Genomic DNA, 18147 nt, shown 5'->3' with positions numbered 1-18147 from the left:
GAGGACTACATCTTATTTTATATTACAAATTACTTACATTAAAGGTAATCCAGGCTAAGATCTTTGCTTTTGTGTTGTACTCCTCAAAATCGAGGTGAAGCTATTGATTTTTCTCCTTCGCTCCACTGTTTTCGTAGTTCTCATATGATGTTTCTCTATTCATCTCTGATATTTCTCTGATATTTCTTTTTCTGTTTAGCTGCACATGAGCTACATACTTTTGAAACTGACTGTTGATTTTCCAGAAGCCTTATTTTTCAGAGTTTGTCAGCTCATTGCTTTGATCCTGAATAACCAGATCGACCATTGTATCTAATGTCAAACGATGGAAATGAAAGTTATTTGGGGATTAACAGTAGCTCAATTTATAAAATTTATAGTTACTGTCTACACACTCTATGCTTATTTGATCTAAAACTACCCTGTGCACAAATCATACTGTCATGGTTTTATGATTTTTGGTTACTGGTATTCCACATCATAACATCATGTAGTGCATTGGGAGTTAAAGTGTTAATGCTCCAGCTCCAGCACCATACATAGACAGTAGAAGTGGAGTTCCAGAAATGACTGGCCAGAGTAGGAAGAAGTAGTCCTTCTTGACTATCAGGAGTCAGAATTATACAAATGGTCCATAACAGTATGAGAAAAAGAGTGAAAATACAGAAGAAATTTTGGCAATATTTGGAAAAGAAAGCAGGCAAGGAATTTGTCTGGCATCACTTTATGTATTTAGGCCTACATGCTAAAGAGACTAAACAAGTGAGAGCTCTTCTTTGGTTACTGAAAAATGCGGATAGTCTGTTCATTTCTGAACCACATATTGTTTTTATCCTCTGGATGTATGTGTGCTTTTTTTGTTTGTTTGTTTCTTTTATTTGTTTTTGGTTTTTCTTAATGCTACTACTGTAGCATTGTTAGGGATTTTAGGGTGCTGGGGGGAAGAGATGATGAGCAACAGTAAGGAGTGAGGAAGCAGTTACTGTCCACAGCTTGACCTCGGTGCTGTATTTCAAATTGTTCATTTACATCATATCTTTTCAGTGCACAAATTTTTCTTTGGCAAAAAATAATTACCCACAGCTTAATATCTAACTGAGAAAAAAAGGGGAAATATAAACTTTGGAATAGTTGGAAAGCACTGCAGGCAAAACAATCTAACATCAGGGGTTTTACCTAATTACTTTTAAATACAAACTTCTAATCAAGGATTTTGCTACTGAGATAAAGTACACAATTAGATTAACTACCTTACTTTCCCTTCCCTGAGGGGATAAAGGCTGGAAGAAAATAGTGCATTTTCACCACTGCGTACACAGAGTGCATCAGCATTTACCCTCTGAGATGCCTGGAATGAAGCAGGTTGAGGGTTGATATGTGTAATAGGTTCTAATTGTTTTGTGCTTAATGATGACTTCTGTCACTTTGGGCCACAGACCTTCGTGGGAGATCCTGTCACAGCATGGGGTGCCTGTGGGCTGCAGTCTCTCTACCCCTCAACTGGACTGCCTTGGGGTGCAGAGCTGCCTCTTCCCAATAGCATGTCTCCAGCCCCAAGTGGTAGCCTCTTTCTTTCCCTAGTACACTTGAGCTCTTTGGCACCCAGTAGGATTTTACATTGTTTTTGGTGGCTGCATACTGTCTAGAAAGGTCTGTGATCACTACCAACAGGTGAATCATGGTATAGCCCCAGTCTCTGCTGCAATATCTGTAACTTGTGCTGCACATGGACAATAATCTCCAACATATTTCAACTCCAGTGCCTTCTCCCGTGTGTAATAGAGAAAAAAGGTAAAGAGAGTGCCTGCTTTTTGTATAATTCTATCATTTTTACTGAGAGAGCTCAGGGTGTTTTTTTTCTAGGAAGAGCTAGGCTTCCTGCACTTTATTTATGTACTAGATGCAGTCTGGAAAGACATTCAGCCTTTGATTTATATTTGCGCGACTTTGCTTTTGAAGTGTGATCCAGGCCTGCAAAGTGTTTACCCAGTCACAATTCCCAGCAGTGCCTGAGTGAGGATGTGCTTTTTCTCAGCACTTCACCCAGTGGAGCTCTTGCCTAATTAGATGCAGGTATGCTTATCACAATGCAGATTTGGTTCTGTGAGTCATTCATCTGTAGTATGAAGCCATAGGGCAGCTGTAGTGGTAGCAGTGCCAGCCATGACAGTGTCACCATCACTGCTCCTGTCCTGCCATGCACTGTGCCTAGGGAGCATGTGCGGTGGTCACCCTGCCTCACCTGCGGTTGTGCTTTCTGACAGCCTTCCCAAGGGAACCTGGCAAACTGGAGCTGCTGAATTCAAGCCAGTGTGGAATTGCTTTTTACAGCGTGAATGAAGATGAACAAATATTCCTTGTTAGCAGATGACCCACTGGATGGCTGTGTGGACTACCAAAGTTAATAGACTGAAACATATTTTGTGCCCTACATAATTCATCTGAACTTAATGAACTCTACCAGTGGCTGGAACACATTTAATGTTAACTGTTACTAGAATTAAATATTGCGATATACATAGAAGTTGTGAGCAAGAGTACTGTGTCTCAAATTTCCTTTTCTTTAAAATATATTTTGAGAAATTTGTTCATTACAGTTTGTGTGTCCTGGCAGTTATGAAGCCATAAATATTTACTCATTTGCTTTCAGGTGTTCCTGTACTGCTCCAGCAATGAGATCTAGTCAGTGCACTGCAGAGGTGTGCATTTGCAGGCTTTCTTCCCCTCTTTCCTCATGTTCAGGTTCCTCTGATAGTTTCTGCAGGACAGCAAGGGACAGGTCAATTTAGGATGCCCTGAACTTGCTTACTAAAATTTTGGAGCCTATGGACTTGAAACAGAGAAAAGCAGCCACCCTCTTTTCTTTCATTCCTTCCATTTTAACATTTTTTGACAACATTAACTGTCCTTCCCATCTTCATCTTCAGTGAACAGTGTAACAGCTTCAAATATGTTAAGGAATTTTGCCCTTCTAAGTAAACAGTATTTTAAAATAACAGTTGCAGTCAAGAACAATCAGATTTTCTTCTAAACTTTTGTGTATGAAAAATGCTGAATTTGAATTATTTGAGAAAAAACACTTTCCCCTTAAGATACTGATTGCTTTCATGTGAAACTGACTGTCATCTCTTTCCTACACAACATAAATCTGTTTTTATGAGTTTCACGATGTCTTGTCTGATCTCCCATACTCAGCATGGGTTCCAGTTGTTATGATCTACTGCAAGGAATCAATGTTTATAGCAAATGTTTGGTGCAGCACAGGTCTTTTTCCACTGAATATTGCTTGTATATTCAAATCCAGCTCATTCCTGAAATCCTTTTTGCTATCTGAATGTTTCAGAATTATAAGGCCTGTACATTTGTGTTCACCCCTGCCCGGCTTCATCCCTTCACCTGCCTTTTTTTTTTTTTTTTTTTTTGACTTTTCCTCTTTCAGTGTGATGTAAGTAGTTCAAGTAGATCCATGTCTCTAGTTTATAACCTTGACAGCTTGTATATCAGATGCTTATATGGCAGCATATTTTGCAGCACTATTTGATTCGAAGTAACTTTATTTAGAAGGATGGGGTCTTTCTGTCTGTCTTCTTGGTCATATTTAACTACTGAGTATCAAATGCCAGTTTTTTTTTTTTTTTTTTCTTTCCAGCAGAGTGTGTCATACTATCTGTCCCAGATTTGTCATAGTTCTTAAGTGGAAGTGCATAGAAATCAAAGCGAGTGAGAAACTGGCAGGACTTTACCTTTGAGAAAATTGCAGCTTTGAAATGCTACCCTTCTGTCAGTCTGAAATCATCTTAATGTTTTCATTTCAAGAGCACACATTCCAGTTGCTTTATGTTTTTAGCCTTAAAGAAGCGGACAGCCTTGGGGGCAACCCTAAGTGTTTTTGCTGACACAGTATCGTCTGTTATTTTCGTAGAGCCATTATTGGCAGTAGTGTATGCTAGATTTTATGTCAAAGCTTTACTTTTGAACAATTGTTCTAGATCATCTGAATATGATAATCTATAGTAGATGCATAATCTTTTCAGATTAAAAAAACAAACAAAAAAAAAAAAGCAAAAAATACAACAACTCTTCAAGATAGAATCATAGAATTGCTTAGGTTGGAAAAGACATTCAAGATCATTGAGTCCAACCACAACCTAACCATACTATCATAACTCTAGCAATGCAGTGCCAAATCATGTCTTTGAGCACCACATCCAAATGTTTTTTAAACACATCCAGGGATGGTGACCCAACCACCTCCATGGGGATCCTATTCCAGTGCTTAACAACTCTTTCTGTAAGGAATTTTTTCCTGATATCCAACCTAAACCTCCCCTGGCGCAACTTGAGGTCATTTCCCCTCATCCTGTCACCTGTCACCCGTGTGAAGAGAAAATCATAAATCAAGAATCATAGAATCACCAAGATCGGAAAAGACCTACGAGATTATCCAGTCCAACTGTAAGGTGGCTCATGTTTATTTAGTTGAGGCATTTAGAAATCAAGCATCAAATCTGTTTAAGTTTCCATTAAGTACATTGATTCATTTTCTCTAAATACCAGTATAGCATTTGAGGTAACTGTGGCAAGGTTTATTCAAATTATAGTTTCTAAAATTACTGTTTCCACAATCACGTAGGCTCTTATCTGCCATTTACATGGAGGTCATCTATTTTCTAGCTATTACTTCTTTTTGTCTTAGTAAGCATGGATGAGATCTATTCATGAAAACAGGTCCAGTCATATCTGTTCTGCCTTTTGCATCTCTGCTGAAGATTGTCAACAAGTGTAGCGATGTTTCTGCAGTTCTTTAAAGCTGACTTTTATTTTCTTTTCGAGGAAGGACAGAAAAAAATATGAAGTAAGCAAAGCAAGACAAACCTAAAGTTAGACACATCAGATATAGTGTAATGTGAGTCAAAATTATTATTGTTAAAAAGTTTGAATATTTTGCTCTGACTGTAAATTTTGGCACACTCTTAAGCAGAAAAAAATGTGATCATGTTTCATGTTATATTTTTCTAAGAAGATAATCAGCACATACTGAATTTCTGGCTTTATTTCTTCACAATGCTTGTTGTTAATGAAGATCCAATAGAAATGTTTCATAGAAGTTAGAAATTTCATAGATTATTTAGCCATAGGTAACAATTGTCTCAATTTGAATGTGTATATGTGTTCTAGGAGTGTTACCAAAAATTTGAGATGAAATGCAAAATGTTGTATCCATGACATAGACCTGTGAGTAACAAAACATTTCTTAAATTAACTGCATAGCAAGTTTGAGCTCAGGGAATTTCTACCCAGCTAACCAAGAGGTAAATTAACGATCTGTTGCCCTGAGAGTTGCTGTTTCTGTCTTCATAAATCCCTCAAGCAAGATGCATTTGTGTGGACTGTTTAAAACTTTGAATTGATTCAGAAATACTTCCATCCATCTCCACACTGCTTTTGGACCTGAAAGATCTATTGAATTCCTATGCCAGATTTATACACCTGCAGTCTTAATTTGGGAAAATTTCATATAATGAGCTATAATTCCAGTTCCAGCTAATTCCAGCAGTAGTAAGAAAATAACATTGATCCTTTGCAGGGTCAAAAATGGAGGAATGATAAAATAAGTGTCTGATTTTGCCTTTCATATGTTTTATCTATTTGTCTAATTTGGTTGAAAATTATTAGAGGTAAGGATGTTTTGCAGTCTAAAAACATCGTGACAAAAGCATCATTGAAATATTATGTTGTTAAAGGCTCTCTGTTATGTCATTTAACAAAAAGAACAACAACAAAAAAACAACGTATTTTGGAAAAAGGATATGCACCAAAACAAAAATAAATTCTCTGTATTGCAGAGTTTATCGTGACTTCTTGCTGAGACTGTAGTGTACTTTCATGCTTTTTAGATCTTTTTTATGAAGTCAAGGCAGCTTTGACATTCAGTTTTAACCAGGAAGAATATTTAGGAATAATTCAAATTGCTGTATATATATATGTTTATATTAGACAACGTGCCTGTGATGATAATTAAATAATAATTATTAATTTCCATTAAAGTTTTTGATGCAGTAAAGTGAGCTATCTCAAATTTTAGAGGCACTTTATTTAGGCCCTGATCCTGCTGAAAATACTAAGCAGAGGTCCTATTGTTAACAATTCAGTGAATACACCAAACTGTGTATGTGGTCTGGAAACAATATGAACAATAACCCTTTTACTGCCACTAAGTAGAGTACCCTCCAATGCAAGAAGGTAGTTGGCACATCTTTTTTGCTAGTGCTGACATAAACTGCTGCTTTATAAAAGACCTGTCTTTATCCTGTTGTTTAAAGACAGTCTAACAACATTCAATATTGGTCACGGGCCAATCATTGATCTGTATACCACACCATATGCTGTCTTGCTGCTGTGAGCAAGATCTTGGGGAAAATATTACTGCATCTACTTCCATAGTGAAAGTTGAGTAATCCAAAATGGAATTGTAAAGTGTTGAAGAGGACTGCAAAGGCATTAGTCATCCTCTTCACTGCTGCTTTTGTGTTTTGTTACCTGTATAAACAAAAAAAAGAAAAATTCAGTACAATCATGTGGATTACACGATTATGTTCTATAATATTGAAGTGCTCTACAACTTTGTGTCAAAACTGGATAGATTAGTTAAGAGATTATCTAGTCTGACTATAAGCAATTAGTCTGGGATGTTACTTTAACTGAATTAAAATAATTCTTCTTTGAGGAGCAGTATTATAGCTCCATAATTTGTCTTACTTAAGATGATACCAACTGAGAGTACTTACTGTTTGCTAATATTGAGGAAAGACTTGTGATAGGAAAGCACAGGGAGTGCACATACTTTTTTAAAAATACATTTCTCTGTATCAGCTTCAGGATGCTGAGAAGGGAGAGAAATTCAGAAAATTTGCAATGTTTGTAGTAAGTTGTCTTGCTAGCAACTCAGGTTCCTGTTTTAATAATTTTCTTTTCTTTGACTTCTCTATTTTCTTTAAGGTCTTATTCGATTACAGGAGCTCATCAAGGCTCCATCACGATACAATCTGAGACTAAAAATACGTCAGTTACCAGCTGACACAAAAGATGCAAAGCCATTGTTAAAGGAGATGAAAAGAGGAAAGGAATTCCATGTCATCTTTGACTGCAGCCATGAAATGGCAGCAGGCATCTTGAAACAGGTAATCCTCATTTTGCTTTAGATGACCTAATCTTCTTCATTCCTAATAAATGAAAGTAATATCCAGACTTAATGGCTTTTAACAAGCAGTTAAATTGTATGTTAGTTTTACTGAGGCCTAACCAAAAATCAGCCAAGGATTTCAGATATAATTTTATTGGCACCTGTAATGATAGCTGCTTCCATTATCTTTTTTTTTTTTTTTTTTTTAAGAAACAGCTTGATTTGTCTGTGTGGGGGGGGAGGAAAGGTATTTCATAACGCACTTCACTAGGGAAAGGTACGCCTTGGTATTTTAGAGAATTAATGCTTTGAGCTTTTAAGTGCTTGCTTAGAGTTGTTTTATATACATATATTTTCCAGTTAAAGCTTTTAAATTGTGTACTTTTAATCAGGTAGTAATATTTGAATAGCTATTAAACTATCATATTATTATAATCCCCTGGAAGGACAGAACTAATTGATATTTCTAGAGCCATATTCTCCTCTTTTTCTAATAAGACTGTGAAAGACCTGAATACATTTGGACAGATGCTTTCAAAGTGTTTTCTCTGTTGCATACAAGTAATGAAATACTGAAATACTTACGGTATTTTTATTGCTGAAGCATATTCCAATGCTGTCGTCAAAGAGAAGATGTCAATATATGAAGGATTGTAAAAAAGGAGCTTGTAAAAAAGCTGATAGTAATCCTGAAGTGTGCAATAACTGCATGCCTTTGTGTATCTCCTTTAATGTAGTGAGCTAGCCCCAAACACATGGAATTTCTTAAAGACCATTTTTCTCCAAGTTTTTTAAGTCAGCTATGGCTTGCAATTAGGCTAGGAAACATGCCTGAAACAAAACAATGTTCTACACACAGCTTTTAGTGACTGTAATTCGTATTCATATTAGGTATGCTAGCACATTGTATCATTTGATTCAAAAACAGTAAATACATTCTTTAAGATTTGAAAAAAGTTCTCTTGTTAATGGTACCTCAGGATACAGCTGTGGGTACAATTAAGAGCTGATGAACATACATGCGTATAATCATTTGTTGCTTTATTGTGTGCTGATTAAAATTTGTTCATTAATTCTTAGTCATTTTAATATCTGCTGACAATTCTGGTCTCCACTTAAAGTAAGGCAGCATAATTAGTCCAATTGTTTAGCCCAAATTATTAAATGTATATTTAATTCCTTTAACATCTTAAAAATGCAGATGGAAAATATGTATTAATAGCAGTACAGAGCTGCAATACTACAAATAACTAAATCAACGTACATTATTTATACTGTATCTAGTAATTTTTACGTGAAAGGGTACTTCTATTTCACATTGTGAAAAAAAGTATGAGTTGAGAGAAATGGGAAGAAAATGAAAACTATTCTATATTTAATCATGTTCCAAGATCTGAGAATGAGCATGCAACTTCTTTAAATCAAATTATGAACTGTTTTATCAGGCTACTCTGCTTGTCCTGAAGAATATAAAAAAGAGACTACAGGAACAACTCTTTTTACAGTTTCCGTAATCTTTTAGTTTTCCATCCGGCTTCACTATTGCAATGTTTTAGAAGTGTCTAAAATTGGTAGTTCTTCAGCTGAGCATGACTTCTGCTTTCAAAACTGAAAAAAAAAGTACGTTAAGAAAATTTTCTAGTTGATGATAGCATTCCAAATACACTGTTCGATAAATATAATAAGAAATGTAGGCATTTATGTAGATAAAGATTAGTTTGGAAACTTGAATTAATCAAATTTATCTGGTAATGGAGGGTTGAACGTGGGGAGACATGACGAGATTTCTTCTTGGGATGATGATTATAAGGACTAAAGATGCACTTGGGAGTAAAAGGTGGGGAAAAAAACAGTTTGGAAATAAAGGAAAAAGAGTACCTTGAGAGACCAAGATCGATGAAATGACAACTATTGTTTTCTGGCCAAAAATACATCATAAAAAAGAAATAAAAAACTCACTATTGATATGACATGATTATATCAAGGCAAATCTCAATGGTTTTTCTCAGTGGCATTACCAGGCCAACCAGGGTAAGCAGACAATATTTAAAATTTTCTTGTGAAGATATTTAAAATATTCTTATGGAGAGATTGCTCGGAGAGCAAAATCCCTGAGTGTAAACAGATGTTTATATGACCTTATTAGAGAAAAAACAAAAATGCTAACAGTGTTTGGTGTTGTAAGGTTTCTGCTGGAGTTGTGATATTTCTCATAAGACAATTGGTTTTCCTGTGTTTAACAGAATTCAAATTGTTGTTGGTAGACTATGCTACAGTTCTAAATACAGGCAAAGACATCCTTTGAAAAAGTGTTGTTACAATTTTTGCCAGTCTTGTCAAAGCTAAAAGCTCTGTTCTGCAGCTGCTATTTCAAATTTGTTTTAGCTTTTCACTTTTGTTTCAAAAAGAACATACAGACTAGTCATTTATTCCTTTCTCAGACAACGTCACAAGTAAAGAAGCTCACACAGCCTTCAAAGCTGATAATTCTTTTGTATACAAATTCTGCTATTATTACAATTGTATAATTATTGCCTTCAGTGTATTTAAGGAGGTTTAAGTGGTAGAAAATTGGCAAAGAATTCTCTTCGTAATTCCTGGAAAGGAGGAGAATGTTCTGTATTTGTGTAGCTTTTTTTTTAAAGTGCTAAAGTGAGGTAAAAAAAATTGCTGTCAAATACTAAAATGTTTACATAAATGGTACTAGACTGTGGTAGTTTTTGTGGAGAGTGAGAAGATATTGGGTGTCCATACATGCTCTTCAGGTGAAGGAGCACATGATGCAGTGACAAGATATCTCTGGCTTATTGCTTTAAAAGAATATCTGCAAATATTTATATTTACACAGTTAAGAAAAAAGATTGAACATTTTAAAATGCACAGTTGATCAGAAACTATTTGATATTACATAGATAGCAAGACAGATGAAGATGCTAAGGGACTATGTATCTTGCTAGTAAAAATTTACATAAAGAGTATCTTCTTTCATGGTTGGAAAAAATGTGTACACCCGAAGTATGTGCTCAGGTCCTTATTCTAAATGCATAATATCACTAATCAAAATATAAAAAAAAATCCTTCTAGGTTATTCTTTTTAAGGAAATGAGAAGGCTCAGTAATGAATGGAAATATTGTCAATTGAAATTCTGTGTGGCAAGTTAATGCATCTATTAGTATGTAATACTATAAGCCTCTTTCTCATTTACTGCTCTAAACAATCTAATAATATTCTTTGTATCAGATGATCTGGTTCATAAACTTCTTTAATAGTCAGTAATCTGCTCTAACTGCTAGGAAATGATTTGCTTGACCTAATTTTAGTACAATTCCAACCCAGTCTTCTTCTGCAGCTTTTCATTTGCAATGTGTGATAAAAGTTATTATGTGAACTCAAATGCTCATCTTTTTGTTTATTTATTTATTTTTTTTAGGCTCTAGCTATGGGAATGATGACAGAATACTATCACTATATCTTTACCACACTGGTAAGTGTCTTATAACAACATATGGATGACATCTAGCAAAGTTGTTACTTTCTTTAATTATATTATCTGACAAATCAAGAAAAAAAGGTCTGTAGAGTGAAGTGTGAGTACGTTATTTTTTCTCTGTTGAGTTTTCTTTCTTTCAGTTAAAACTCATTAAGATGATTTGATTATTCAGTGTTCAACAGTGTGCCCTGGAAAGTGGCAGTTCTGAGTAAACGGCTGACTCTTTAGTACTACAGTTTTAAACTTTTAAATAGAGTTAAGTGGATAATAGTGTTGTGTGTATTTCTCTGTTTTCCTTTTATGGTTCATTAATGATCTTACAACACAAGCCATTTCAAGCATGAGGAAGAAGTGACTTGGTAAAACTATGCTTGAAATGACCTGTGTTTAAAACTTCATTCATGTTTAAGTCCTAAGTAAAATGAATCCTTTATGTTTGGATAGACAGTTCATCTCACAACCACAAAATGTGTTTATCAGAAGTATTAATATGGAATTAGCTTTTTGATCTAGCAAAGTAAATTCTGAAGTTCATTAGAACTGTTAAGGTTCTGCACAAATATCTCCCATTATAGAATGGCAAGTTGTGCTATTATGGATTTGGGATTGCATGCAGTTGAATTTCCTTCATTAGTCTCAGATTTTCAGTCTGTGTTAAACTTCATTTTGATGTTTTGATGAAAATTGTGCCTTTGAGTTGTATGCTGTCCATTAACATTTTATTTTTATTCTGAAATTTATTTTTAAAAATCAGATTTTCTGTCATTCTTGTTTCCTTGTTATAACGTTTGCTTTTTTGGGAGCGATAAGGACTATATTTGTTTGGTGCTATCAAACAATAATTTAATGTGCACAGACATTATAGATCCTGATTTTGCAGTGTAGCTTTGGAGCTTGCATCAGAAATTACTTGTTTTGATATATTAATTGCTTCTTACCTGACATGTTGAAGTCCTGTCAAATAAATTTTCCAGCCACAATGTTTATAGCAGTCTGCTGTGTACTCTCCCATGATTGATTCAAGGTCTAATGCACTAGCTGATTAATACACCAACCCGTGTGTATTCGTAATACATGAATATAATATTTTTTGTATATTTATTATATTCCAGTGTAAACATGAGTGTGTTTGGATTAAACCAATGCATCTGAGTTTTTTTTTTTTTTTTTTTTTTTCAAAGCAAAAACTGAGAGAATTTTTATGAGAATGGTGAAACATAGTTCTAGTCAGTCTTTCATTTGGAAAAAAAAAAGTTTCTATAAAAAAAAAGAGGAAATGAGTTAGGTTATTTGTAAATATATAACTTTTGACCTCTGTATATCTCAAGTGTCATATATAGCAAGTGGTATAATAATTACTACTTCTAATTGAAAATAGTGCCTGGCATCAGTGGTTGATTTTTAGAGAAATTAGTGTTAACTGTTTCTTAACATATAATATTGAATTATATTCTGCTTTTCTGTAGTACAGTATTATGCCTTCTTCAGTTCTAGTCAGTAAAGAAATGTATTCAGGGAAATATTACCAATAGACTACTCTTTCATGAAAATTTAAACTATATTGAACTGTAAGGAAAGAGCAAATTAAAAAGGAAATTAAAGACAAAGTTTAGACAATTTCTGTCTTCAGTGAAACTAGAAATACGTTGCTTGGCAGTAATGTCTGATTATGTCACCTTAAAAATTTATTTAAAAGGAAACAGCAAAGCCAAGAAGTAAACCAAATGAAGATTCACTTAATGTGCTTAGCTAAACCAAATGAGTCACGGGTATTTTGTTCATCAAATATTGGAATTTAATCAATTGGCAAATGTCACACTTGTAGAGAGAAATTCTTAATCAAGGACAGGTTTGTGTTTGCAAGCATTATTGGTAGATACGAAGAATGCTTTTGGTTAAATTTAAGCCAGGATCAAAAGCTGCAAAAGGTGCAGGCCATGTGCAGTCTCCCTGTTCCGTCCTCTCATTTAAAAGAGAAAATGCAGGAAGTCTGTCCTGTTTATCATGTAAAGTCTTTTCCTGGTAAGCCAAAAAAAAAAAAAAGGTGTTTAGTGATTATTAATAATATTTATGCCTACTGGAGCATTTCTAACTACTAGTGGAGTAGGTATACTTAGGCTGCTCAGAAAGTAATGCCTGCTATTTGTCTCTGTAGAAACTACAACAGATACAAAGAATACACCACCATTTGATAGAATGAATTCACAGATACAGAGCACTGTTTTTCAACATATTCACCACCATTTGCTATGCGTTTTCACCAGTGATAAACATGATTCTGAATGCTGCGCTCATAAAAATCTGCATGACCATCCAGGATGTGGCTTGTTTTTCACACCACTGCCTCCACTGCTAAAATGTATCACCCATTAAGTCACTGTACTAACATCCACTGTTCGGTATCCGTAAACATTCAGCAAGCGTCAGTGAATGTCAGTGGATGCCATTTTTTCAGCACGGAGGATTTCAATTAATCCTCTTGCTTTCTCATATGCATTTCCATAATAGACATTGTTTTGTCAGATTTACTCTCTGATTTCATTTGTTGCACTCCAACAAAATTTAATAGAATATTATTTTGAAAGTTCAACCTATACTGCCATCCCATCAAAATCTGCCTCTGACACTGTGAGCCAAAAGAATAAAATAGAAGTGTTGGAGCTCATAGTTCTGCTACTAAGCGTAACATTTTCTAAAACATGTTTTTTTTTTTTTTTTGTGAAAACGATTGAAGTAGTTGTTCTGTTGTGAACCAGATTGCTGGTCAGCTGAGTTAATTGACTTGAGTTATTTGACCTATGCAGTCCTCCAAATAAACAGAACATAATTCCTTGCATGTGCAGCAACTGGAGTACTTCATCTCAGTCTCAAAGAAGAAAATGCAGTGTATTAAAATATTTATGTAGTGTTTATTTTTTTCAGGACCTGTTTGCCTTAGATGTGGAACCCTATCGATATAGTGGTGTTAATATGACAGGATTCAGAATTTTAAACACGGAAAATAGCCAAGTGTCATCTATCATTGAAAAGTGGTCTATGGAGCGATTGCAAGCACCTCCTAAACCTGATTCAGGTTTGCTGGATGGATTTATGACGGTATGAATATCAGTGTTTAGTTATTCTTTTTTTTTTTTTTTTTTTTTAATGCTTGTGAACATATCCCCCACCATCTCAATTCTTCATTTCTGTAACTAAAAATTTTTTTAAGGCATGGAGCCAAATATTATTGTGATTGTAATTCAGGCAATAACAGGGGTTTAATTTTAATATTCTCCAGGCTGAAAACATATTATTGGTGAAAAGAAGTGTAGCACCATGTCAAATCCCAGCGAAAATCAAGCTAAATCACATTGCCTCTTTCTTTATATTTCTCTTATTCATTTAGGTAGCTGTTTAATGGTGTTTTCTATTTCATTTCTGCATAATTCTTTTTTAAAACAAAGAATTCTGTCTTTCCAGTTTCTATGCACTGACTTAAATAATATATTTTAATATTTTTATATTTTCTTTCATTGCTGTTATTCTCCAGTCTCTGTTCAGTTCCTGAAAATGAAAATCACTTTCATCCAGATAAACTTTCATCGCTGACTTTTCAGTAGCTCTCTGCCTTCATTTATTTGTTGGAATTAAATCTAATATGCTGCTAAAATGAATAGATTTATTTGAAACATATCCTACATTAGAACTACTTTAATTTTTCAAGCTAATTGGAATAACCCAATTAGTGATTTGTAAAATATTTGCTGATAGAATTCTACTTCTCTTTAGAATTTTAGAAAATATTTAATATTCCATTCGAAAAAAAAATCTTTTTCTTGAAGATTGATATCTTACTTCCATAGTAACTATATAGATTGTGTTAGATGAATCATGTAACATAAGTAATCTTGAGAACAACTGTTTCTGATGATAAGACTTAAAGAATTTATAGATATTAGATACTAAATGAAAATACGTATTTTTAAAAGTTAATTTTATTTTTTGTTTTACTTTCAGAAAGTCATCTTCTTTAAATATTTTTTTCATCTATTTTTCTTTATAAATAGTATTTAATATGAAAATTGGAAACATTTCAAGATTGATTTATGTAATAATTTGATTATGCTGCACTTTTAAAGTGTTATATGATGTAATCTGTAAAGATTCACTGTTCATTTCTCTAAGTAATTTCAAATAAGCAAGTTTATCTCCCAAAATTTTGGAAATGTTTGAAGAATGCATGTAGTTCATGTAGAGCTGTTGATTACGATTTGAAGGCATTGTTTTGTGCTTCTTTGTTTGCATTAATACTTTATTTCCTTAATTTTTAACTTATCCAAAGTAAAAATTATATCAATTCATCTCATTCATTGAAGTTGTATATTTTAGGCATTGATCAAAGATTTAATTGTCCTCAAACATTTTAATGGTTACCAAGATCAGTAGCAGCAGTTACATTATCAAAACACTGGGCTGTGGTGAATAAAATCACGGAGTGATAAAAACTGGAATAGAGTTCCAGGAGCCATTCTCATGGTTTTGTTTTTTGTGGTGCTGTAAAGAAAGTGATATTCTTAGAAAAGATTGTGTTGTGATGCAGAAGCTTATTATTGCTAGCATGTTACCGCATGAGACCATATGTTACAGCAGTACTTTATCTCAGGATAGAAAAAGATAAAGAAATGTGTGAAAACCTTATGGGATTCTCTTCTTGACCCTTAAGAGGCTTCCCTGTACTTCTAAATGCTTTCTGTAGTTACCACAGGAACCAAGCATTCATACTAACTTTGGTGAATATTTTATGGGGATCGTTTATGGAGGTGAAGCATCAAAATGTAATTTGATTACATTTAGTTTTTTAGTTGATTGTATTAGTTTTAGATACTTGCGATATGCAAATAGAATTTAAAGCATATTTAAAGGCAGATAATTTTGACAAGTTTTAAGGGTTTAAAAAGATGTTATGACTTAGTACTTAGAAGCAGAAAAGGCATAAACAAATGAATTTTAAAGGAAATAGCTTTGGAAGGCATAAAATAAATGTATGTCATTATATCTTTGCACAAAGTTCTTTCTGTTCTCAGTGGAATAAAATAAGTCATTTTATTGACTGCCTATAGTTTTTAGGTTAGACAAATTTGACTTCCATTTCACTGTAGTTAGTGTGTATTTAAAGTCAGAAATACACCGAGGAATTAAAGATTCTGCAGATATTGATTTCTGCTAAGGAATACTCTACTAAAGTGATACAGGATGATCTGGAAAAGTTGTTTTATTTTCACTGGTTGCTAATGGTGTCGGTTTATCCAGAAAAGTAGTAGCAAAATTTTGCTTAATAGGAATGGCTTTAGTTTGAGCAAAAAATAAAAATAAAAGCCTTTAGCACATGGATGTGTTTTAACACCTGAAAGTAGAGAATTTGCCAAATTATAAACTGAGGTATATATTTCTTGTAGCAGAAACCTTAAGCAAGTGTGATTGATTTTAAGTAGTATAAAACCAGGTATTTTTGGATCACAAAATTTAAAAGCTCAGTTGGTATTTGTTACATTCTTCTTCCAAGACTTCCACCATATGCAGATCAGCTTTGACATAATGTCGGAGTTAGAACTGTCAATTTAACTCTGAAGTTTAATTAAATTTAATATTTTATTTTTAGTAATTCATAGATTTCCCAGTCTTAAAGTTTACTGGCTTAAAGCTATTTTCTGTAGGCATATTTAACTCTCTTATGAGCATACCAACATCATAGAAGAAAGTGAAAAATTTCTTCTTGTTTCTGTGGAAGATTCCCCATCAAATCTCCAATGGTAGAGCCTATTGATTCAGTCAGAGAACATTTTCCTTCATTTCCAGGCTGTTGCTCAGGACACCTCTGGGAAGGGTGATGCTTTAGCAAACTTGAAAAGATTAGAAGCAACAACAACAACAAAATTCCAACAGACTTCATTCTCCTGTTTTCAGCTTCCAAATTTATTTGTATGGGCTTTGAAAAAAACCATCTTGTCTACTTAATGAATGCTATCCTATTCTATTATTTAATAAATAATTTTAAACTAAAAATGTCCTGTGATGTGGGGAGTTACCACAGTATATCTGATTTCTTCTTTTTATCTCTCAAGTGCATCTGTAAGTATTCAGTATCTTTAATGTTGGATGTGTTGTGTCAGAATACATGCATTTTCTTTACACAAGCTTCTTGTGATAAAATGTTTTGCTTGTATAATTATTCATAATAATCAAATTGGTATAGAAAAATTTATCAGTAATGAACAGTGAATATTTTTGTTCAGTTCTGTTATAACAGGTACTGTTTTAACATGAAGATATATTGTAAAACAGAGGAACAAAAACCTTTATTTTGGTATATCTCACTTACTACAGAGTCTGTCCAAGCAGAACATAGTTAGAAGAAAAACAAACACAATCAAACAATATAATTGTATTCCTACACCTATATTTGACAGTCATCATTCAAACCAAGCAGATTATGAATAGAGTGATACAAGTTCAGAATTCTACTGTGCTGCTATTAATCTTTCAGTGTTTTATGCCTCAAATCAGAACTTAGCATTCATAATTAAGATGACCTAACAAGTTCTGCTGCTTAATTAACATGAAGTTTTCATTACTAATTTCTTTTACAGTCATCTGATTTAGCTATCTGCTTTCATCTTAGGTAGGAATGAGTGTGCTTTATTCTAATTATTAATTCTATGTTTTAGTGTACACTTTAGCAGCTGTATATGGCAGGTGCAGGGAAGCGCTGTGGTACTTGGATATACTATAGCTAATATCAATATTGGGTTTCTTCAGACAAATAATATTTTGGGTCTGATACACTTTGTAGGCTGCTGTGCAGGATGGAATGCTGTGATTTCTCATTCTGTTATTATTTCTCTTGTGTGGTTGTATGTTTGTTTTTTGTATTTTTAAAAATAATAATTATTCCACCTTACCTTTCTGGTCATAATGTGTTTTTCAAGCTTAGTTCCTCTCCAACGTGGAATTTATTTCTCAGCATATGAAAGCCAATTTTAGTAGAAATTGAGAGTGCTGTTAAATACTGAATGCAAAAATATAGAGCATTTTTACACAGAAAGGATGCACTCACAGTATATTTCTGTGTAAGAAATTTTAATCTAATTAAAAAAGAACACTTCATGAATAATAAAAAAATATCCTTATGAATAAAGATCTGAAATTTGTAAGAGCTGATGTGTAGATAAATCCAAGGAAATGTACTTTGAAAAGAAATTTTTCTTGATCAAAAGAATAGGCTGGACATTCCGTCCAAAGTACTGTCTAGGATATTCATTATAAACTAATCCTTTAGCATGATGCAATAGAAATGCTGAAATTTCTTTGGGAGTTTAAATGAAACTGAAAGAGAGAATAATGTAAATTTGTACAAGTGTAGGTGATTTTCCCCTAAATGATTCTCCATATTTATACACCCAACAGATTCATATATTCAATATATTACAGTCTTTG

General features: G+C 33.7%; 1 protein-coding gene across 11 annotated transcripts in view; it reads left to right on the top strand.

Moving 5' to 3' along the window:
* GRIK2 (glutamate ionotropic receptor kainate type subunit 2) overlaps nt 1–18147 on the top strand; it is a 371621-nt gene that overhangs the window by 143066 nt on the left and 210408 nt on the right. For all 11 annotated transcript variants that reach the window (XR_005858537.2, XR_006938767.1, XR_005858538.2 and 8 more), the window contains 3 exons: nt 7000–7181; nt 10615–10668; nt 13597–13770. Coding sequence is in view for 8 of the 11 variants with exons in the window: in XM_040697879.2 (XP_040553813.1) it covers nt 7000–7181; nt 10615–10668; nt 13597–13770 (410 nt within the window). In the remaining 3 variants the exon portion in view is untranslated. The remainder of the gene's footprint in view (nt 1–6999; nt 7182–10614; nt 10669–13596; nt 13771–18147) is intronic.

The sequence above is a fragment of the Gallus gallus genome, chromosome 3, assembly GCF_016699485.2.
Source record: "Gallus gallus isolate bGalGal1 chromosome 3, bGalGal1.mat.broiler.GRCg7b, whole genome shotgun sequence".
NCBI classification, from domain to species: Eukaryota; Metazoa; Chordata; class Aves; order Galliformes; family Phasianidae; genus Gallus; species Gallus gallus.
The sequence above is the reverse complement of the archived record's forward strand: the minus strand, read 5'-3'. Positions and strand labels throughout refer to the sequence as shown.